General features: G+C 46.8%; 4 protein-coding genes across 12 annotated transcripts in view; 2 read left to right on the top strand and 2 right to left on the bottom strand.

Annotated features, from left to right (window-relative positions):
* Positions 1-21,825, top strand: part of LOC117218083 (uncharacterized) — a 27,012-nt gene extending 5,187 nt beyond the window's left edge. For 7 of the 9 annotated variants that reach the window (XM_076525470.1, XM_076525465.1, XM_033466157.2 and 4 more), the window contains 2 exons: positions 20,749-20,865; positions 21,561-21,825. In XM_076525470.1, the coding sequence (XP_076381585.1) occupies positions 20,770-20,865; positions 21,561-21,764 (300 nt within the window). In that variant the 5' untranslated portion in view covers positions 20,749-20,769 and the 3' untranslated portion in view covers positions 21,765-21,825. Of the gene's footprint in view, positions 1-19,726; positions 20,216-20,582; positions 20,670-20,748; positions 20,866-21,560 lie in introns of those variants that run through there. The other 2 variants (XM_033466158.2, XM_033466159.2) reach the window with 2 other exon arrangements.
* Positions 144-10,809, top strand: LOC117217984 (uncharacterized). Its single transcript, XM_076525459.1, has one exon. The coding sequence runs from the start codon at positions 961-963 to the stop codon at positions 3,931-3,933; it is 2,973 nt and encodes a 990-aa protein (XP_076381574.1). The 5' UTR covers positions 144-960; the 3' UTR covers positions 3,934-10,809.
* Positions 13,778-19,637, bottom strand: LOC117218080 (uncharacterized). The gene is made up of 2 exons (XM_033466154.2): positions 16,926-19,637; positions 13,778-16,425 (listed from the first exon to the last, which is right to left on the bottom strand). Exon 2 carries the CDS (start codon positions 16,353-16,355, stop codon positions 14,859-14,861), a length of 1,497 nt encoding a protein of 498 aa, XP_033322045.2. The 5' UTR covers positions 16,356-16,425; positions 16,926-19,637; the 3' UTR covers positions 13,778-14,858.
* Positions 21,821-24,196, bottom strand: Atg5 (autophagy protein 5). The gene is made up of 4 exons (XM_033466155.2): positions 23,635-24,196; positions 23,354-23,559; positions 22,950-23,275; positions 21,821-22,881 (listed from the first exon to the last, which is right to left on the bottom strand). The coding sequence occupies exons 1-4, from the start codon at positions 23,788-23,790 to the stop codon at positions 22,772-22,774; spliced, it is 798 nt and encodes a 265-aa protein (XP_033322046.1). The 5' UTR covers positions 23,791-24,196; the 3' UTR covers positions 21,821-22,771.

The raw sequence follows: 24,196 nt of genomic DNA, 5'->3' as shown, positions 1-24,196 counted from the left end.
AGGGAACAGCGACGGGGGAGGGGTGGGGGGATAGACGGTGGAAGAGAGAAAGAGGGAGAGCGGGAAAGCGGAGGTGTGCGAGAGGGGCAGAGAACGACGATGATGAAGAGGAGGAGGAGGAGGTGGAGGGGTGGGTGGGCGTCTACGGGTGCGGGTAGTCAGGCAGGATGACGAGAAGCGTACTTAGAGAGAGAAGAGCTAGTAGTTGGTGGAGGTTAGGTCGGTTAGGCGTAAAGAAAGAAGAATGACTGGTGGTCGGCAGCGGTGGACTCTAGCGCCTATGCCGGTCGAGTGGGATGTTGGGTATGTGTTGAGGGGCGCTTGCTGGATGGAGAGACCGAGGAGAAAGGCGGCGAGAGAGAGGGAGAAAGAGCGCGGCATGGAGGGGGAAACCGACGGTGAGAGACCGAGGCGAAGAGAGACGCGCGAAGCGTTGCAGGGCTTCTAGTACGTGCGAGAGAGACGCGTTTCGTGGCGCGAGAGGGAGAGACCGATAGAGAACGAGAGAGGAAAGGTTTAGGCGGGAGAGGGAGAGACCGATAAAGAGCGAGAGAGGAAAGGAGAGGGGACGATGGGTACATGTAGCGGGGCGAGGGAAGAGAACCGCTCAGTGGGAAGCAGCCGCAGTCCTCGACCGGTGGTAGGGATGAAAATTAGTTACGGCATCTACCAAGAGACCTAAAAGGAACTCCGTGCGCGCGCGGCCAGGCAAGCACTTCGTGCAATGTTACGCGTTAAGGTACCCCCGTGCGTTGTTGGCAGTGCCCGGTTTCGAAGCTCGTCGTCGTCGTCATTGTTACCTTCGCTCTCGTCCGCGGTGTTTGTCGTGTGACGGACGGACGTCGGCGACGTCACGTTGAAAAAACGGAGAGCCCGGCTCGTCGGGTTTGGTGCGCGAAGTTATTCGTCGTTGTGGTTCATGGTGCGAGCGAGGTGCTCGGTGAGGGGAACTCGGTGAAAATGGTGCATCGAACGCAGCGGCAACATCAATCCGCGGCAGTGCACCAGCAGACGCAGTCGACGCAGGCGGCAGCCGCCGGTACGACGACTGCCACGAGGAAATCGGTCGGAGTGATGGGCAGCAGACGAATATTCGCGCCGACATTTAAGTTGAAAGTTCTCGATTCGTATCGCAACGACATCGACTGTCGCGGCAATCAGCGGGCCACCGCGAGAAAGTACGGGATTCATCGACGTCAGATACAAAAGTGGTTACAGTGCGAGGAGACCCTGCGTAACAATTGCGGCGACACTAGCAACAGCAACAGCAACAACAACAACACCACTGCCGTCGTTGCAACGGCCACGGTGATCTCGTCGACGGGTGTTTCCAAGCCGGACGGTACCGTGACGGAAGCCACGGGGCCTGCCGTGACTCCAGCCGCGCCGGCCTTGAACCTCAGCCTGGCCAGACTGCACGGCGACGAGCTGGCTACACAGCAAGGGCCCCCACCTCTTCTTCCTCATCCTCCTCACGGTGGTGCACCCTCGTCGCCCCAATACGTGGCTCAATGCGCCACGACTCCTGCGATGCCTGTCCGCTATCCGGAGTATACCATCAATCAAGAGCAACGTCATCTTCGTCGCGAGACGGACGATCGCGTCCAGGAATCCGTCCACGACTACAGGGACACCGAACAACAACAGTCTAGGTACTACATCACGAATACGGATGGAAATCATCGGGAGATCGAGAGTTCGTCGTACGATGGTCGCGGCGAGATTAAAGTCTACCAAAACCTGACGAGCTATCATCGGGTGTTACAGCGTACAGAACATCGTTACGTCGAGGCCGAGATGAACCATCAGCATCATCAGCATCATCATCGTTCACCGAGCCACAATCGGTCCCAGCAGAGCCACGGGGACGTGGACTCCCCCGTAGACGGGAAACCATCGTACGGTTTGCTACTAGCGCCGTCGATGATAAAGACGGAGCGAGCGAGCCCAGACTCGGCGGCGACGCCAGGGCCGTGCGAGTCGACGTTCTCGCCCTGTGCCCCTCGGGGCCCGCTCTCGCCCGTTTCGCGTTCACCCACCAGCAACAGCAGCAGCAGCTCCGCGTCGTACGCTTACATCGACTCCCCGCGAGCGCCCGCTAGCCCGTGCCTGCACGTGCACATTCACGCACACGCGTCCCCTTTGTCGGATTCCGAGAAGCCGATCCGGGACTCGACGAAGTCCCATATCGGAGAGAAGGGGCCGGAGGACACGGCGGATGAGATCGGCGGGGCGATCGTCAAGGAGGAATTGATGATCGAGGAAGAGCAGGAGGCCAGCGAGGACGGAAGGGAGGCTGCCGTCTCTTACGTTGATTATCAAAGGCCACCACCTGTCGGCTCGCGTCCGGTGAGCCCGATGCCCGAACGGGAAGGGTATTCTTTGCCCTCGAGCCCGCGCAGACCCGCCAGTTCCGGCCGGTCCAGTAGCAGTTACTCCGACAGCGAAATGGACCCTCTGGACTGCTCTTCCGGCAGCCAGAACTCGTCGAACGATCTCGTACGGCGACGCTCGTTCTCCCTACGATTCAAGCTGGACGTTCTGGACGCGTTTCATCGGGACGTCAGCGTCGCCGGGAACCAACGAGCGACCGCCAGGAAATTCGGCATCAACCGCCGCCAGGTGCAGAAATGGCTCGGCCAAGAGGACGATCTTAGGGGCGAGATCACGGTCCGCGGAAACTCGCGGCAACGACTGGGCCCCGTCCAGGATGTCGCTTCCGGTGAGTCACCGGTCGATCTCCGGACGTCAACCTATGCGTCCGGCTTATCGCAAGATCGGATCGCAGTGGAATACGAGACATCGCCGCCGCCGCCGCCGCTGCTTTACTGCTGCGACCTGGGCTCCTCCTCGCAGCATCTTCCATACTACCAGCGCTCGGTCCTAGCGGACCCGGCCTCGGAGGGCGAGCAGACGGCTTCTTGCACCTTCTCCTGCTGTCTGGAGAGCAACCACGCGGCGGCATCGGTCACCTCGTACTACCAGGAAGTGTCCTTAAGAGGATCTTGCTACTCGGACCCGGCCATCGGCCGGTACTGTTATTCTCCTATCGAGTACCCGACCGAGATCAGGTGCGTTTCCGAGTTCGCCGAGGAGGCGGCGACCACCTCGTCCCGGAAGAGACACCACTGCGACCAGCCTTGCTGCTACGAGGAGCCCCAATCGCCGAAAAAGATCTACCTCGAGCTGGAAGAGCCGGCCAGGACCGGCTCGGCCTGCCAGGAATCGCCGGCCCGAGAGACGCCGCCGCAACAGGCGCCGCTACAACAGGCGCCGCCGCGAGAGGCGCCGCCCCAGGAGACGCCACTTTGTCTCGTCAAGCCGAAGAGATCCCCCGTCTCTTCGCCATCCAGAACGGAGCCGGTCACCAGCACCGTGCCTACACCGCCCATGACCAGCACCGTTCCAACACCGCCGATGACCAGCACCACCGTTCCAACACCGCCGGCGACCAGCAGCGTGTCCACGCTGCCGGTGACCATCAACCTGCTGCCCACGCTGCCGGTGACCAGCGCCATAGCCGCACAACCAGTGACCAACACTATACCCACACAGGCGGTCACCAACGCCGGGCCCACGCCGCCGGCAGCCGCCGCGCCTCCGCCTGCCGCTGCGGGACCAACGACCCAGGACGCCATCCTCTTCAAGCCGTACCTCGACAATCCCGTCAGCAAGCCCCCGAAGGAGCCCACCGTTCAGAGGGACCTCTCGCCGGTCAGCAACCAGAACGTGAACAACAACAATAACAACAACAACAACAACAACAACTGCCAAAGTATCTGCAATTTTAACGAGGCCCGAGGTCACGACTACGCCCTGGAGTTCAGTCTCCGACTACCGATCTCCTGGAGAGCGCATCCGAGCTCTTATACCGAGTTCCCGCAGGTCAGGAGCGCGTTCGTTAGGTATCCATCGAGCCCTCATTACACGTAATTCGAAGACTATAGCGAGACCCGACTTGGCGGAGTAAGAGCAACGATTCTTTTTCACCCCACTTTCCGTTCATTCGAGGAAGATGCTCGTCCAATAAGTGCCGATCGCGAACGTCCGACGCTACGATTTTGTAAAATATTTTCTAGGACGTGTTAAATTCGATCGGTCGCGAGACAGAATCGTAAAAATAGAAATAGCCATCTTTTTGGATTTTTCTTCAGCTAACCTTGTGTTTATCGAGTTTACCGAGTCGCTTCACGGGTCGTTCCTTCCGGCGAAACTCCGATTTTGTAAAATATTTTCCAGGACGTTAAATTCGATCGGTCGCGAGACGGAATCGCTTTCGTAAAAATAGAAATAGCCGTCTTTTTCGATTTTTCTTCAGCTTACTACGTATTCATCGAGTTTACCGAGTCGCTTCACGGGTCGTTCCTTCCGGCGAAACTCCGATTTTGTATAATATTTTCCAGGACGTTAAATTCGATCGGTCGCGAGACGGAATCGCTTTCGTAAAAATAGAAATAGCCGTCTTTTTCGATTTTTCTTCAGCTTACTCCTGTTCATCGAGTTTGCCGGTCGTTCCTACCGGCGAAAGGGCGCGGAAAAGGATTCACAGCGGAAGGATCGACCGGTACGTGATCTACGACACGTCGCGGCCGCGTCGTTCGACGCGCACACCACGTGAGCGTTTATCGTTTCCACGGATCGTCGGCGCGGCGTTACACATCGCGATAAAGTCTTAATCGGCCATTGGACGATCGGAGGCGTGGTAGGAGATTATACATGGTCGCGTTCTCCGTTCGCATCTTTCTCTGGCGCGCCGGTAACGTAACGTCACCGCGTCGTCGCTCTCTCGCCGAACACACTCGCGCGTCCCGACGAAAATCCGTGCGCGTATTATATCTCTCCGCGGCGGCGGCGGCGGGACTTTTTTTTCGCGCGCGGCTCGCTTTATCATCGAGATTACCGTTCGCGGCGACTATCGGCTAGGCCGTTTAGAGGTCGCGCGGATTCGCTATAATTACAGAATTATGTCAGTCGCGTTGCCGAGAGATATCGATCGCGGGGGGAGAAAAAAAGAAAAAGAGCTCTCCCTCGCGAATCGAGTTTCTCGCGATGCGTCACGTTACGCAACCCGTTCGACACGTACGCGTCGCGATTTTCCACCCGATCGAAGTAAAACGCGTCGGAGAATTCGAAACGTATTCGGAAAATTCGTACGCGACTCTCCCGCCGGTTCTTTTTACTCCGCCTTGGTCGGCGATCGATCCTAGATATCGTTTAATTGCTCAAACAATTTCTTCCATGCGCGGCAGCGCGGCCGTTGCACGCGCGATGCGCAAGTATTACGACAGGGTTCCGGTCTCCGTTTTTCTTTTCTCTCATTAGACTCTCCCCGTCTTCTCTCGCGTTTCTTTAAGCGGCCGAGCCTCGGCTCGCGCGGCCTCTCCCACCTCGTTTCGTTTCGTTTCGTTTCGTTTCTTTCCTTCTCGGCTGGATCGATAACCTGTAAATATGTAAATAACCGCGACAAGCAATCGAACGATCCACCGGCTACTGGACACAAGATCCGCGAGCCGATCGGCTTCCGAGAGCGAGAATTCTCTCTCTCTCGGAAGCCGATCGACGTTTTCACGGGGCGTTTTCACGACGGTGTTCCGTGAGAACGGGGTTTGCTGGACGAATCCGTAATTTTTAAGACTTTCGACACCAAATTCATTCTGCTTAATCGACTGACGCGATTGTTCGACGTAGTCGGTATTTGTTGCAACAGGAAACAAATTTGAGTAACCTCTTTCGATCCTTTCCGTATGCAAGTAGGATCATTGCTCCGTGATTCGTGAAACTAATTCAAGCAAGAAGACAGATATATTAGGGGGACCGGAAAGTTATGTCGTTTGTTTACGTTAAATTCAAACGGATAAATATGCGCAGAAACGACATTACTTTCTGATCTCCTTAATATTTTGGAATTTTAGAGAGAAACGCGCCGCCGTTTTGTATCGCCGAATTGAATCCGAGACAGAGGTCGACTGTCGGCCAGCTGTTATCTAATTATTTCTGCAACGTAAATTCGTACGTTCTGTCCAGCCAGCCAGCATTATTCGATTTATAGCGAATCGATTCGAGTCCCTTGTCCGCAGCCGAAATAGGAAGGAAAGAAATGAACGTGCCACTCGGAAAGGATCGTTTCCGCTAGAGAGGGAATTGCTCGCCGTGCCTTCGGTTTCTGCCGGTCCACGAACAAACGCGCGGAAACTTATACTCGTAGACTTACCTGTAAATAAGCGGACACACATATATTGTATATAATATATATGTATATATATATATATTTTTTTGTTGTCAACGAAACAAAGTCGGTCCGCGAGAAAGGCTGATCGTAGACTTACCTGTAAATAAGCGGACACACATATATTGTATATAATATATATGTATATATATATATATTTTTGTCGTCAACGAAACAAAGTCGATCCGCGAAAAAGGCTGATCGTAGATCATTTTTCTCTACACGAGAACGCTTTGAGAAACATGCGTGCCTTATAGAACGGTCGATAAAAAAAGGGTGGTTGTCGAGGATCTTGAGCAGACCCTTCGACGAGCGCGACTCCGAAAATTAGGTTAAATAGTCCTTAAGTTAATTAATTTCTTGCTCATACAAGGAAGGGTCTTCTTAGGTGTGCGTTTGCTTTGGTTAGGTTTATTTGTATTATATTTGGATATGTTTATATGTTTTAAAGAAGAGGGATACGTATTTTTCTACATCGGTCAGATCTTCTATTTAGGGGGAGAATATATAATAATAAGATGGATATATAATGAAAGTTAATTGAAGGATTTTTATCAGACTCGTTATAAACTTAATTTGTGGCTTTTCTGGACGTGTGAATACTGTTTTCGTGGTTAGTTATCCTCGACGAGGAGTAAACTACCCCTAATGATTTCAATGCGCATTTAAAATACTTGGAAGCCGTAAGGAGTTCGTAAAATCTTTCAGAAATTTTAGATTTCATTCTGACAAATTGTCGGCGACTGTAATTGTCCGGGAGAGATTTTACTGTATTTTTTTGACTTGCAAATAATGACGATTGTTGGGCGTAGCCTCGCTTATTTTACAATTGATGACCTCACTTTGTCTTTTTTTAATTCTCACGCTTTTAATATCAATTTGCACTTTCAAAAATAATTATATCTGTAATTATTATATATCTTTTAAATAATAGAACGCAATTTTCATTCTATTAAGCAGTTCATCACAATCAGGGGTGGTTTACCCCTCGGTAAGGGTGGAAGGTCATAAGTTCGCAAATTTGTAATCGCACAATAATTTGTTAGAATGAAACAAGACCAGTATTCGTCCACCCGGATATGCCACAAATCAAGTTTACGGCAAGTTTGATAATAATCCTTCCTCTTTCTCCTCCTAAACATCAGATTGAACCGATACAAAGAAAATACGTATCCCCTATCTTTTGATTCTCCGAAAACCCTTCCTTGTTGGACGAAACGTTTGGAAATGACGTGAAAACAGACTCGAGCCACTCGGAACATTCTCCCTTAAGTAATTTTGCTGCAGAACGTGGCGGTAATACTCAGAATTCAGTAACGCAAGAGTAAAATGTCTACAACGGAAAATGTAAAAGAAAAGAAAAAAAAATAAAAAAATTGAGAATTAAAAATGAAAATTGAAAAATCGAAAATTCCCAAATTAAAAAATTAAAGATTAACAGTAAACCTACTGCGGTCAAGAACGACCGGTTACGCATTTTACAATTATAAAAATTCCAAGGACACTTCCACGATCGAGAAACCATCGAATAAAGTATGTTACTGCGAACAGCTGTAACAATTGAAAACCGTAAAAAAGATCTGAACAAATTGGATCTTCTTACTTGAAAAGCAGTAACGTACACCGGGACGAATTGAACCGTTCGGTAGGTTTAACGTCGAACCGTTGTAGTTTATGATTCAACGATATCGTGAATAAAAAAACGATCGTATAGATAAAAATTCAATAAATACGTGGCAATACTTGAGAACCAGTTACGAAACAATTGGAACGATCGATCGATCGGCCGATCGTTCGCGTTCGTCCTACGGTTGCCGTCAGCCTGACCAACCACCCCTTAGAAAATCCTAGGAACTATTAAATAAGAGAGAGACGCTCGGTGCCGTTCGAACGGCTTCCGGTCCAGCGGCGTGCAATCGAAAACCGTAATCCTCCCCGCGGGCTTGAATTTCGTTCCCCGAAAACCGATTCCATCGATCGTTCCGGGGATCGCGTCGTCGGTGATCGCAGGAAACGTCGCGTCCGTCTTGCGTCGACTCGCGTTCCGATTTCCAAAGCGATAACGCGTTCCCTCTTTATCGGAGGCGTCCTTCGCGAGGAAAGTTTCTATCTCCGGCGATTCTGTGTGTATGTATGTGCGTGTGTGTGTGCGCGCATCGTTCACACGTTGTGTGGAACGGTGCTCTGTTATCGGCACCGCGGATCGATGAAGCGGATCGCGCGCGTCACCGGCGACGATCCGTCTGCGACGCGGAACGTAACGCCGCGAAATGGAAAATAGCCTTCCGCGAAACCGGCCCGGGAGAACCGGCGTCCAATTGAGCTCGAAACGTCGCGGCAAAGAACCGGGCAATCTTGTAAATGACCGTCGCAGACGGACCAGTTGCGTCAATGTTTCAATATTCATGCTCAATCGAGCTCGTTTCGTCCGGCCGCGCGCGCGTCACGACAGCCGCGCATTACGCGTCGCCGAGCGTGGCGTGCGCCCCGTTGATCGCACCGAGGGTCAACGATATCTCGCGGCTCGCACACCTGAGGACTGCCACTTGGATGGAAGGGGATGGTCGCTTTTTACCGTGAAACTCTGGCCACCCGCTGTTCCTTCGAACGACGGGAAGGGCGCGTTCGCGATTTTCCCGCTTATCGGCATATGTTTCCCGCTTTATCGGCATTCTCTAGAAAAAAGCGAACGGTTTATATTAGCATAAACAATTTTCCTGTAGCTTCGTCGTCATTGGTCGTTTTCTAAAAGAAGCGGAGAGCTTGTAATCAGAGTTTAGATCCGAAACGAACGGCGCATGGATTTACGTAGAGATTTGAAACGGCTGAAATGTTCGCCACGAAATGGTTAAAAACTTCTAAGAATAATCGAATTGCTGCATAATAAAAGCAGTTGCTTTCGCGTGTTAATTTTTGTCCAGAATGCATCGAATGTGCGCGCACTGTCCGGCAGAACTAGAGAGGGTGGGTGAACGCGGGCCAGCGTCAACGAGTTTAGTTTTCGGCGGCCATCTTCTTAGCCGAGGGCGGCGTCAGGGGTAGAAAAACCCGGTGGTCGATGGGTAGACAGATACGCGGTAGTTGCGAAAACATATCAGGGAAATCGCGTTGGAAATGGAATCGGAACACGCGCGTCAGGTGTGATGAAACCGTATTACAGAGCCTTGCCCGCGTGCGCGCGCGCGCGCGCGTGGCGTCGTCGGTGGAGGGTCAAGGCGGCAATGTACAATAAAATGTAACGTAATCGTAAGCCATAATGAATTACATAATGCCATAATACGTTTTACATAATGAGCGAGCCGACCGACGGAATGGTGGTGTCGAATCCGACTGACGAGAGAGCGATAGGTGAAACTGCGTGCGCGTGTGCGTGTGCGTTCACACGCGCGTGAACGAGAGAGAGAGAGAGATACGGTAATGGGACCTACTCATCCGTCGCGTTTCTTGCTCCCTAAGGTGGCGCGCACACCCCCACCATCTTACCGCGTGTGTCCAATCCACCGCGGACACTGTCACGGCAGCGGATCGGAGCAATGAAAAATTTCCATATCGATCCTCTCGGTCACGGATCATACTGCCGGCCTGGAGTAGGACCCATTACTGTAAATGCGATGCGTGCGTGAATGCGTGCGTGCGTGCGTGATTGCGTGTATTCCGTGTGCACAGCCCACAAGAGTCTATTAAACGAGGCATAGAGCGTACATGAGCAATATACATAGATATATATATATATATACATATATTTTTTAAGCGTGTAAAAAAAGAAACGCGTGCAACGGAACGACGACGAGAATCGAGAAAATCGTATGCGTGTAGGGTTCGAGATTTTTTCGTGGGCGAGCCCCCGCGATTTTTTGAGTCTGTGCAACTTTGTGTAGGTAGCGAGAGAGGTGCGTATAGACGAACAGAAAGAGATGGATAAAAAGTTATGTCGCAAGCATAATGCTCGTGTATCGTACGTGTACAAAGAAATTTATATATATATATATATGTATACGTATATGTATTTATATATATGTATATATAAATAAATACATATACAGCGTTGAGATGAGACAGAGAGAGAGAGAGCACGTATATATATATATATATAAAAATAGTTAGATAGATTATATATTGAAATATTATATTTTAATACGATCAAGTTCTATACCGACGAAGCGCCTCTTAAAACTCGCCCGGTGCCTTAAATCGCCCGTGCCTTATAGCTTCGCGCGAGGACGAACCAAGGACCAATAATATCGCGTCCTCGACACGAGCCACTCATGGTGTGTAGAAATACATATCTATATATATATATATATACATACATATAATATGTTATATATTTTTTATCGCGTCCTCCGACGGCGAAGACAACGTCTCCCCAGCTGATGATCTCTCGGCAAGGATACGTGTTTGTTTATCCCCGCGACAGAAGAACACCGGTGATTCGTCCATACCGTTTAAATGATAACGATAATGATAATCAGTATTGAAATTTATTCGATTTATTTATTGGTCGACGAGTCTCGACCGTCGCCGCTCGTTTACAGCGAGTCATGTTTCCTTTGTTCGTCGAATAAACGAAATCGAAGAGAAAACCAATCTTGTATTATTGTACGTTTCAACCAACTGCTGCTCTCCCGTTTTTCCTGCTTCCTTGTCACCGCGTTCCAAGGATCGTCGGTCGTTAAAACTATATCTATATATGTAGAAGATCTGCGTTCGCGCAGCTTGCAAAATTCTTGCGAACTCCTCGGAACGACCGCGTATTGCAACAAAAAAAAAAGAAGGAGTTTCGATGTCACGTTTTACTCGAACTGTTCCGCATTCGAAACCGTTTAAATAACAGTTTCTAAAATTGTTGCCAGACCGCGTCGTTCGTCGGAGTAAAATTGCGCGAGCCTACGTACAGCGTGAGAACGCAAATTGCGTTCTAACACAACGAAAGGGACATCTTATTCTCTTTCTTTTCAAATACATATTTCTTTCTTCTCCGTCGTCGACGACCCATGCGACGGCATCCGTTTATTGATTCCGTCGCGGCCAAACGCGTCCGACGCGTTTCCCTTCCGACGGGAAAATTCGCCCGATTACCGGTCATATCCGTTGTGATTCATCGGGAGGAAGACGGCGAACGCGAGAGAGAGAGAGAGACAGAGGACGCGCTCCACACGAGGAAGAACGTCTGATCGCTGAATTTGACGCATCATCGGCGAATCGTTGCATTAAACGTTAAACACCGAAAGTCGACGAACCGAATTTTCCTCGTACGTAACAGTTCCATGACAGCTCCGGTTTACCTGGTTGGCTCTGGTCAGCGTGAAAACCCGCGTGTGTCGCCCTTCGCATCGGTTACAGTCGATTTCCATGAAGTCGTACGCGCGCGTCGCATTTCTAAACGCAGCGAATGGTGCAACATTGTCGCGAATTCGTCGGAGAGCCGTGCCTCCGGCCGCTATATTATGCGAAAACGAGAGGACGAACGATGCGCGGTAAAAATAGAAGCTTCAGAATTGGTCCAGGTTCGTTGTTATTGGGTCGGGGAATAAGTTCGTAGCATTTTTATCAAGGACCGGTGAATCTGATACGACGTGCACGTTCGTACGATAAATTTCCCATGAGACATCTCGTGCGTTTAAAAGCTCTTGTTTTGTTCCGCGTTGTACAGCGAATTCTGCCTAATCGACGCTCAGCCGAGACACAAAATGAACAATTTTTGGAAGGCCTTGCGGCTCGCTTTTTACAGTTGTTGACAATCGGTAACTATAAAAATAAACCTCTTCCTAAATTGTCCATTTTTCTGTTTCAGCCGAGCGTCGATTAGGGAGAATTTACTCTGTAGCGGTATTTCTCTAATTTTTCAAAGTCTGCATTGAAAAATGTTACGCGCGTTGCACTGATATTTATCTATTGGGTCAGGGAATAAGTTCGTAGCGTTTTTTATCGAAGACGATTTTCTTCGTTGTTTTCGTTAAGCTCGCGAGGCACCCAGGCTCCCAATTTTTCGGCAAATCCCATCGAACGAAGATGATCGAGAATCGTTTTATGATCACAGTTCATTTTTTCGGCCGATTCACGACTTGTTCGGTGACCGTCCTCCTTCGAAAGTGCTTTGAGACGCTCTTTGTCGAATTCGGAAGGTCTTCCGATGCGGGGCGTGTCGTCGACGTCAAAATCGCCATTTTTGAACTTCGCAAACCATTTCCGTGCTGTAGACTCGCCTATGACACCTTCTCCGTATACGTTGCAAATGTCCCGGGCTGCTTCGGCAGCTTTTTGGCCTCGATGAAAAGCGAAGAAGCGAAGGTGTCGAAAATGTTGCTTTTTACTTCCTGGATATTCCATTCCAAAGCCTCAAAATTAATGAAAAATTAAATTACTCGAAAAGACGATTAGCACAGTTTTGTAGAGCAGAAAGAGCCCTATCGAACGAATATTATACACTTTGTCGAACAGCAAAGGATCGTTGTAAAATAAAAGAAAATATAAAAACGCTACGAACTTATCCTCCAACCTAAAACATTCTTTTCGGAAACTACAATAGGTTAGGTTGTAGACAAACCGTCGTAAGTCTGCGTCGGTCTCGAATGAAGTTCGCGTTACTCCGGCAACGTTGTGCGTAAATCATGCAGCAGGATTGCTCGATTCTAAGAAAAGACCGTTCTCGAAGAAATCCAGCGGTCGGCTGCTTCCGTTGGATCGTTTTCTCCGCTTCCGGATCGTGAGAGACGAGCGCGGCGCGTGCACGCGCGCGCGTCATCGAGCTGAAGCAACGTCTGCTGTAGATAACAGAGCGGGCCTGATAATATGGAAGAAAGTTGATACAGCCGAACCGAAGGTACGCACACAGGCTGCTCCACAAATTGATTTCAGTGGAACGGTACTTTCTTCGATTCGAATCTCTCGGATCGTGTGTGTGCCGGATGATCGCACGCGGCGATATAATCCCACCGGCCGATCCGCCGCCGCGGCCGAAGCGAGAGAACGGCGGATATAACGATATTTATTGGACAATTGGAACTTTTACCCTTGATCGGTGCCCCCGGCAATTTCCGTAATGGTAATAACAGGAATAAAGTTTCAATTCCGTCGGTCGCGTTTCGCGCCAGCGCTTTCGCTATCGGGGCCTTTGAAAGTTCCCTTCCCCCCGCCCGGTGAAAAATAACGCGAGCCTGTGTCATTCCAGGCATTGTCTCGTCTCGAGTGCCTTCTCCTCCGTGGCTACGTACATGTATTAATCTTATCTGATGAAATCTCTGGCTGGCCGGTGTGTATATCTGCGACGGAATAAAAACCTCGATCGAACCGCGGGGCTGGTCTCGGTTAATGAGGTTACTCGACTAATTCGATCCGCGACTGCTCTGTCACCCCGGAAGACAGAGCGTTTCCCAAACTTTCCTTCGTAAATCTACGCTCCGTACGTATCACATTTTTGATCGAACACTTCGCTTTCGTAACGTAACCGCATACGAACGCCGGACGAAATGAACTGTGGTAAATCTGTGCTTTCGGGTGCGATCTACTCAAACGGCCATTGATTACTTAATGATAATAATTATTAATTACTTAATGATAATAATAATCAGTTTATTAATCGACGGAAGAAAAGTCCCTGTGTTACAATCGCTTGGCAATATGTCGCATCGAATAGTATAACGAAGCGGTGAAACAATAGAAATGATATAATAAAAAGAACAGAAAATAAGTGTGTGTTGACGGTAAAATAATAGAAAATAATAATACCGTTGAGGATTATTACTTATTCGTAATAACAAAACGTGTTTTGGCGACAAATAAAAAATACAGGAGAACCACCCATTGTCTGATTCTCCCATTTAAAATTCTTAGTTATCTAAATACGTGTCGCGTGCGATCGGTCTAAAGCGACACGCGGAACAATTCACCGTATAAATCTATGGAAATGTAAGTCCAGCGCTGTAATCGGCTGTTCTATTATCCGAACATTGAATTAGCTCAGATTAACTATATATATATATACTATATTAATTATATATAGCTATATATATACTATATACAAATATAATATAATGTAATATATATAATAATATAGTATATATATATATATATATATACACTAAGGCACTGCGCGCTGCTGCGTTGAATCGACAAAAACCGAATGGATTATTTTGTTTATAAATTCACCTTCTTCCGAGTTGCTTCAGTCGCTTTATGGCATATTTCGGCTACCATTGGAATACAATAGTTTTATTTACGATGTGGAAATATGTGTGTGTGTGACTGGTCTATCGAGCTATTGTACCGGATACAGATTTTCAGTTTCGATCCTGAACAATTCGACGGCGTTCGAAGAAGGATCAACGTCGCGCGGGAGATAAGCAGAAAGCAACTCACACGTTGACATGTGCACTGAAAGCGGTCACGTCGATGCGACCGACGCATTGTTTCCGTTATCGCGGCCGATTGGCAGTGGCCGCGGATCGTCGATCGTGCACGTACTCGCTAAACTTTCTAAGCACGCAATCGGCCGTTTGCTCGCCGGTTGTCGACAGCCAACGGCGATGCACTTGCGTCGTCGATAAATGATGAAATTTCAAATACAGATTGTGACGAAAAGATACAAAGTAAACACAAGAGTTTTTCTTTTTTTTTTTCATATATAGGAAGTCTATTCTAGCGGAAACAAAGTATCGAATGAATCAAGTGGCTGTTCAATCGATAGAAAGTACTTGCCAGTACCTTCTACTTCCATGTCACTAACTTCCTCTCCCTCTGACGTAGGCGTGATGTCTTCCATTCTTCTGCACTTTGAAGTGCCCATTTCGAGACATTTATTGTTCAACATTATATGCGTCTTGAGTCTGTCTACCAAGTCTCTGTAACTGCTCAGTACTCTAATTTGGTTACTCGTAAGTTGATCAAAGAAAATGTCGTTAATTATCCTCTCCGATACACTACTAGAAATTGATCTCAGCAGATTAGTTTGGTACCCTTGAGCCAATTTAGAATAAAATACCACTTTCACCGGTTCAAATTCTATTAGATCCCCTTCGGTATTGACTTTCCTAAGCGCATCTTTCATTTCTTGTCTAGTGCACCAATCGGCAAGATTGGTTATTTGCGACAATATACCTAAATCTTCTTTATACGTTCCAAACATACTATGGTAGCAGACCTGCTTAGCAATGGTGTCCGTAGCCCCATTTAGTCGGATTTTCCATTTTTTCGACATGAATGTTTTGTAGAATACAAAAGCACCGTGATATGTGAAGTCGAAGGTTTTCAACAAATCTTCTGTATCGTACGTACTTGTTCCCACTTTATGGCTTTGGTTCGTGAATATATAACTAAAAGCAGCAGGTGGAGGAAACATCCCACAGGAGCTATTTGTGCCAACCATCAATGCAACATTAGCTATCAATTTGAATATTTCTCTTTTCTCTAATAGCTTGTCACCTTTGATAATCTGCATAACATCGTCTAAATGGGGGTAATCAACGAAAGTTCTCTTCACAACATTAGTCCATTTTGGGGAGGATATTCTATTTGCCCTCATATAACACAATAAAACGGCCAAAGGACCCATCAACTTTGACATCGGAGCTCTCTTCTCTGGGGGGTAAGAAACTCCTTCGCACAACGTGTGGTGAAAGTCACAGATGCCATATCTAGACAGGGTGATGTATCCTTTTCGGTTGCCCTTCATTTTGACAGGCATGTACGAGTGTCCAAGTCTTAGTTCTTCCCTTCTAAGGGCGTGTCCACCTAAGAAACTGAGGAGAGTATTTGCAATGCCATACCAGTTGGAAGGATCTCTTTGGTCGTATTTTGCAAAAGGTATTCCTGCAGCGACAGCCTCTTCGTTTACAATATTAAGCACTTCGTGTTTCTGGCGTGTGTGTTCATCGCCTCCCACTATTATTTTGAAGTCTCTACCTGAAACTCTGGCTGCCGATGTTGCCCCAGGTAGATCGTTGTGTAATCTTAACAAGGTGTAGCTAGTAAAAAGGATATCGTGCACCTGATCTCCTACGCTTATATCCATGTAATCCGGGATAGGAAAGAAGTGTAACAATATCTTCTTATGGCTGAAAGCAACGAATCTCATTACCTTGACCATCATTTCCCTTTTCTTAGGGTCCTGAATGTTCTTCCAAGAGGCCATCTTTGATTCGAATTTCTCCAGATTACTAGTACTCCTCTGGTAGTGTCCCTGCTGATCCAAATTATGTATTCTGCGGATAAGTGTTTTATTCGTAAGATACAAAGAAACTTAACACATTGACGATACACCGTAAGGATAGCAGAATATCTATGCGATAGTTTAAGACAGTCGAACGAAACGCGCATGAACTTCGAAGAACAGAGAATCTGATGATTCGAGGGAAAAAGGGGTTCATACATACAGATTCCAAGTTTTTGTGGTGACGCGTCGGTAAAGATTCGAATATGATGCGAATGTCGGACAAAGGTCGAGGATGAGTCAGTGAAGGATGAAATAATAGGTTTGTAGAAGATTTTGGGATATTTGGATTCGGTGACAAACAAGAAGCCGTGGATCTGTGTACGTAATAATGAAACGACGCCGGTGTGGAATACGAGTCTGAAATTCTGGGGTCCGTTTATAAATATAAATTATACAGCCTGTACGAATTATACCGATTTTCCGACTCGGTTCGGAATACAGAAAATAAGGAAAATGTAGCTAGGAATTGATAAATCTAAATGTAAATACCTGTCCGACTACACACTCGGATTGCGGGTTACGTTTGGTGTTATAGAAAAAAAGACGAACGCAGCGGTAAACAGATGGCGTCTGAACGCATGGTCGCGCGTGTGGAACAAGCGACGATCGACGTCGTTCGTATCGAGCGGAATCCGATCGGCGCGAGGAATGATTTGGCGCGAACGTGACGTCACTTCCCTGGGTGACTACTCCAATCGGAGACGGAGGACATCGCAAGTCGCATTGCAGAAAATGTTAATCGACAGTCTTTCTCTGTTGATAGCCTAAAATTTCTTACACTTAACGATAAGCGAAATATGATTTGCAGTTTCCGTCGCACGATTCTCCCGAAGAATGCGCCCGCGTGCGGCAGTTGCACACGTGCAACGAGATGATGCAACGGGTGCATACGAGCCTCCGGAGTCCGGAGCACGCCGGAACGGCCAGGCTGATTGAACGATAATGAGCAACGATCGATTCGATGGTAATCAGCGAAAAAACAGGCAGCATAGTTCTCAACGATTAAGTTATAAACGGCGATTTCTTTCAAGGGACGGCGTTTCGAAAGTTTCTGAAAAACTTGTGCAACCCGCTGACGCACTTGATCCTTCGTTTGAGAAACTTCCGCCGTCGCGGTCTCGATCAGAGCGCTTTGGGTTCGACGCGTTTCAAGGAGGCGACGTTATCGGTCGCGGAATTACAGGTGCACCGATTTACCGATGTCACGTTAGAATCGTTTCAACATCCTTCGGTGGAAATCTTGCCGAATAGAAGTTATTCGCGACGCATTTAACCCGGCGAAATAACTTATTCCAGATCGTTTTATTCTACAATCGAGAGGAAAGCTGCGACAAGAGCGCGAGCATTTTATGAAATAAAAATCAGGATCTGTTAATAGATACAATTCTTAGGAAAAATGGTCCGCTATATAATGATATTAAATTTGAACGATGTTACATCGAAGAATAAAACATATATGTACCAAGTAATCGCACGTAAATCTGAATAACCGCGATCTTCTCGTTTTTTACAAAGAAGCGCAAACTGCTTATAAATTGTTCTAACGCAATTTCAGCGTTAAACCAAATTTCATGGTAACTAGCGGAACGCCTAGGCGACAATTACCAAATTCGATCGCCGAGCAGCCGTCGGTCCTGGTGGACTCAAATAATTTCGATGTTGTACGACTTTTCGGGATGTTGTTTTGGCAGCCGAGAGCACGTTAAACGGCGATAGCAACGCTCTCCGTTTTTATTGAGGCCATCGCTTGCAGGCCGAGCGGACCTTGAATCGAAGTATGACTGTTGCAACGCTTCAATCAACGCCAATAAATGTCACCGGCTGGTGCAATGCAATTAGGAAGGGTGCAGTGGCACGTACGGGCAAAAATTCGCGGTGACGGTGACTCTGGAGGAATGCGTTCTGCGTTTCTCGGAGATCCATCCGCTCCGAGAATCCTCCCCTCTCTCTCTCTCTCTCTCTCAGTCTCTCTCTCCCATTCTGTTCACCGAGATTAACCCCTTAACGTGCATGCTCGAGTTAACACGAGCGCGCTAAACAGGCCAAACAGTGCACACTCGAGATAATTCGAGCGGCGTTGTATTTTATGCTGCTATAATTTTTCACACTCGAATATAATCGAGAATTGAAAATAAGAATGTGAAAGCAAAGAAAAAAAATCGTTTTATTGATATTTATCATTAACACGTTGAATGCCAAGCCGGTTTCACAGAAATTGTCCGCGGCGCCACGATGAATTTTCTTTTATGTGATACATATAACGTTGAAATATTATCTGCAATAGATAAGTTACAATGTATAACCATGTTTGACGTGTTAATTGCGACAGGGGCCACTGTTTAAATTGACGATGATAATATAATAATACAAAATTTTAGATATTGACATTTGTTTGAAATTATATATATTTCTATCAATTTGGGCGAGCCGGTCACCGGTGGCCCCCATGGCGTCACCGCCAAGTTAAGTGCCGGTCACCGGTGACCCCCGTGGCATTCAACGCGTTAACGTGCACGCTCGAGTTAACTCGAGCGCGCTAAACAGGCCAAACTGTGCACACTCGAGATAATTCGAGCGGCGTTGTATTTTATGCTGCTATAATTTGTCATACTCGAATATAGTCGAGAATTGAAAATAAGAGTGTGAAAGCAAAGAAAAAAAAATCGTTTTATTGATATTTATCATTAACATGGGCTATAACGCTTATTTATTCAAGAACAAAGTATAGCCTTTTTCCATGGAATAAAAGCGCAGTATATCAAAATTCCACCACATCGATGTTTCACCAACACCAAAAAAAAGAATCGCCCACAAGATATTGCGCTGTGTTGTGCTAAAAGAGATAGCAAAGGAAAAAGGAAAAGAAAAGAGAGTCGTTACATGTGTAATAGTTGCAATGTTGGACTATGTGCTGCACCTTGTTCCGAAATATATCGCACAGAAGAAAATTTTGATTAATTTTATAAACACTAGTATTGTTATTATTTATGTTTTGAAAGTATAAATAAATATTTTTACTGATAATAATGTTTATTCTGAAAAATGGGAATTCGAAAAGAAAGATACAAAAAAGTCGATGCGCGTGTAATATTACGATATTCGACTATTTTCTGCGATGTTATCAAAATCCAAAACTGCAATAAAAATTTTGATTATTTTTATATTTGTTGTAATTTTCTTGCCAAGACAACGTTCTAAATTGTGTTTATTTTACATTGAAAAAAATTGATCTTTTTTGGCAGGCCTTTTTCCAAAAAAACTGTGCATTAAGGGGTTAAATTAACGGCTGTTCCCATCGAGGCGCGTAGAGATGTCCTGCGAACGAGGCTCGATCCTTCGCGGGGTCGTCTCGCATTCAAGAATAACCATTGTCTATCCGCGGATGCCGGGAGAAGAAGCGCGCACACGAGAATATTCCCCTGTCGTCTGGCATCCCGAACCGGAAACTCGAAAAGGATACCACAAAGTATCTGGCCCGACTCCAAAAACCGAATAGCGTGACTTCTGTTCGCGAGTGGAACAGCAGCCGCGAGAAGCCGTCGCGCGTTTCGTTCATTATTCCCGCCGTGTATCTCTCCTCTCTTGTCCGTGTAACGTCGCCGGTCGTCGAATAACGATCGCGCGAACACGCAGCAGCCGTAAACGTATTTTCCCCGGTGACTCTTCCGACGAGGAAACCGCTCGCAGAACAACGGGCGCAACGTGATCATCAACCGTCGTCGGGCGCATTGCGTCAGCTAAATCACGCCCGAATGGTGCCGTCGATCTCTCGCATTACGGTAGCAAATATAAAACTATTTCTCTCCTCTTCTTTTTCCTCGGACGATCGTCCGGAAGTTTTGGTTCATCGAATCGGAAGAATTTTCGCTAATTTCGACGATAGATTTTGACTCGGTCGAAAGGGCGTGTAAAGGAAGGCGGGCCAGGAAAGAGGGAGAAGAGAGTAACAGCGTCGAGAATGGTCCTCGAAACGGCGGGAAAATCTCGGTGTTTATCGCGTTTGCAAAAGTCCAGCCAGATTTATTTTTACCTTTGGACCGTGACCCCTTCCCTAAAGCGTTTCCACCTCGTCGTCGTCGGCGGCGGCGGCGGCGGCGACGGCCCACGTCGTTTTCTTTCTTTTCTCGTCGCGTCGACGGTTCGCTTGGTCCTCTTTTTCAGTCGTTCCCGTTCCAGAGGCGCGTTAATCTTCGCCAACCTGGCAGAGGAAGAGTCGCTTCGCGACGCCCGAAGGTTGCGACGCGACTGAGGGGGGACTCCGACGACGATTCTTTTTAATTCGTAAAACGACACCGGCCGTTTCTGATTACAGGTCTCGCGATCGGAGCTGTAAATGACGGATCGATATGTGTCGCCCGAAGTGAACATTGAGCTGACCAAGGAGGAGATTCACAATAGATACCAGGACGCGGCACTTGTTATACACAAAGTAAACGGATTTCGTCGTAAGACTCCACTTTTCTGCAATCGATTTACATGTAAAAACAGTTTATTTTGACAGCGACCGGTCTCGAGATCACTCTGGTACAGAAGCTGTAGTTTCGATGATTGATATATATATATATACAAGCTGTCCCAAAAATGTCTCGCAGTCCGAAAGTGGCGGATTCCTCGGGTCATTTGAAGCAACTTTTTCCTTTACAACAATTTTCTCCGAGGCACCGTTAACGAGTTATTAACGAAAAACAGCGACCAATGAGAGGCGAGCTCGGCTGGCGCGAGGCGACCGAGCCAATGAGCGGAACTGTCGTCAGCCGTACTCGATTCTTATTGGTCACTGTTTCTCGTTAATAACTCGTTAACGGTGCCTCGGAGAAAAATTTTGTAAAGAGTTAAAAAGTTGCTAAAGTTGTTAAAAGTTGCTACAAATGATCTAAGGAACCTGCCATTTCCGGATTGCGAGACATTTTGGAGACACCCTGTATATCGTTCGCGTCGCCGAGTTTGTTTAACGCTGGAACTATTAATCGAATCGCTCGACCTTGTACTTCTGTCGACACGACGAAAATAACGTTGCGAATGTTTCTAGAGGAGAACCATGGTTCACGGTGATTCAGAGAGAGATTCTTGGTTCGATCGATAGTTCCAATGGTAAAACGGTCGATTCGGTGGGACTGTTCGCAGGAGCAGCAGAGCAAAAAGGACGCGGCGAATTATTTGACTTTCGGTAGCAGCCGACGAACCATGGAGTACAGCAGTTACGGGAACCAACCTGTGATCGTGAGGAGGCCGACCGGCGCTGCTCTGGCTGTTCAAAGCACCTCGGATGTGTCCTCGCAATTGATGAGGATATACCGAAAGCCTCGGGAAAGTTGTGTGATTCATTAAGTAAAATGGCTTCGCTTTAAATGTTGTACACTGTTGTAAATAAACATACGTTCGTGTCGTGTGTCGCCGTTCTTCGGCATCTCTCTGATTATTTCGTATGGACGACCGATTCTAGCTCTCTCTCAATAATCGATTACAGTCTTGATCGGTTATATTTATATACATAGACGTGCGCTTAAATAATTATACAACTATATTTATACAATATATTCCCCCTCCGGGCGCATTCTCGCTAGTCGTAGTACAATTTTCTCGATCAGCGACGATCGTGGCCCGTCGGCCATCGACTTCCGGTTCGGGTCAGGCTTAAATTAAAGTGTCGCACCGTTGTCCGGTGTTTTATCGGGAATGCCATCCCTGCTAGAAAATATTCCATGAATATTATTAATGTCATTGCTGCACGAAAATCGTTTCCTCAACGGTTGAGGGATAAAACCTTTCCTCGAAGCGGTGTTTAAAAACGTTCCCAATTCTCTCAAGTGCCTGGAAAAACTCTGATTCGAATATTTTTATCGCTACGCGTTTGGCTTTGTTATTGATAAAAATATTTCTCAAGATATATATGTATATATAAATAGTTCTACCGAGAGATGCTCAGTTTATTTGATCGAATATTTTTTTTACTAGTGCTATATACATTAGAGCTCTTATTTTACCCTGGTATCCGTACTAGTTAGATCCGATAAAGTATTTGTACTCGCCGAATTTGAACGTAGCACGATCCAAGCAATTTAATTCTAGCCAAGAGCTCTATAAGTATATAGAATTGAAATAGCGATAAAGCGGATGGGAAGTTTTTGTTTGTTGGAACAACCATCCGCGCGCGATTCATGGTTTCGTGTAAAACAAAATACGCAACAAAGTGTACAGAATAAAAAAAAGAAAGAGCGACGTGTGGGTCTCGTTTGGAGCGCCAGGCGATTTCCACGTGGAGAAGCAGCGTCGATCTCCCGTTTCAGAGAATTTTTCACAATTAATCCGTTGGTTAGTTGCGAATTTGGTATGGATTATGACGTAACAACGAAATGTAGAAAATTGTCAGGGTAGCTCAAGTGTTCTGACATCCACTGAAGCGGTGTTTCCAGAGATGGAATAATACCATGCGTCAATAGAGTCACTGTAAGAAAATTCTGTTGTAAGTATACCGCTGTATTAACAGGAGCTGCGATCAAGGGACATGCTTACCGTTCTCCTGGTCTGGAAAAACTTCGGTTAGTAGATGCCTCAAGGTTTTCCTCTGGCCTTCTTCGTTCACGGGCTTCACCAGCTTCTGTACGTATTTGTCTTCGCTGGTGTAACAGCGGAAAGGTATATATTTGAAACTCTCCTCGCTGTTTGTAGCTTCCATAAGTTTCCTATTTACAGACCAAAACTGATCGAATTTATCGTTGGATAAGCCAGACCACAGCTGATTGTGATCCTTCTTTTGCATCGTAGACATAACTTGACTCCTATGTTTCAGTACATCCGCTTCCTTTACGCAAGAGAGAAAGTAAGACTCCACTACCTCTCTGAAAATTGAATCCTAATAAGATCGAGCTTAATCGTTACCCTGTGCAGATACTTTAAACTAGGGAATATGTATGTACTTATTTTGACAGTGCATCAGAACGTCCGTTGGGAATTTTTCAAAGTGGACAACTATATTCCATGGAAGTTGAATGTCATTGGAATAAATGTCCAACAGCACTCCCACAGGATAGTGCCATTTCAAGGGGATGCCATTGAATTCTAACCACATTTCAAGCTCCTGTTTATTATCGCTTTGTATGTGTCGTATAAAATGCTTCCGTACCTGATCGACAAAATGACGAATACTCGATTAGTATCTAGCGAAAATGTCAGTGTTACTTCGTTTACAAATGTTTACCTTGTCTGTGCATAGAGGAAAGTAACTTAACCTAGGTACCATAAGATAAAACGGGTCGGGACCTTGCAATTCACAAATCTCCTCGGAATCGAGCGTGAAACAGACAGGAATTTTCCCGTCCCAAATTTCTCTAAGCACCTCTCTGTCATTCGCCATTATGCATACTATGACAGATAACGTTTATATCAATACATTCGTGCCTCCGATAACAGTTAAACATTAGACATAAAAGGGTTATGTTTATCGTCTGCTACAAGAACGCTTTCCGCGTGAACGTGCCCCTAGTCGTAGCATCCAAAAGATCGATGCAGAACTCGAGGCAGAAACTCTCGACAACTTCATCTATCACAAAGTATCGACAGATTTCCCCTCGGATATTAAAGTGACCTAACAAAAATATCAAACAGGCTCAAACTTGTTCGAATTTGCTTGAAGAAATCTTTTCATCCTATTCCTTCTATGGGACAAAATTAAATCAAAACGTAAGCAGCAATTTCTTGCAGATCGAAAAAGGAACCTCTGCTCTTGTTCATGGACCACGAAACACTATCACCACATAGCG

This window comes from Megalopta genalis, chromosome 1 (genome assembly GCF_051020955.1).
Source record: "Megalopta genalis isolate 19385.01 chromosome 1, iyMegGena1_principal, whole genome shotgun sequence".
In the NCBI taxonomy this organism is placed as follows: domain Eukaryota; kingdom Metazoa; phylum Arthropoda; class Insecta; order Hymenoptera; family Halictidae; genus Megalopta; species Megalopta genalis.
The sequence above is the reverse complement of the archived record's forward strand: the minus strand, read 5'-3'. Positions and strand labels throughout refer to the sequence as shown.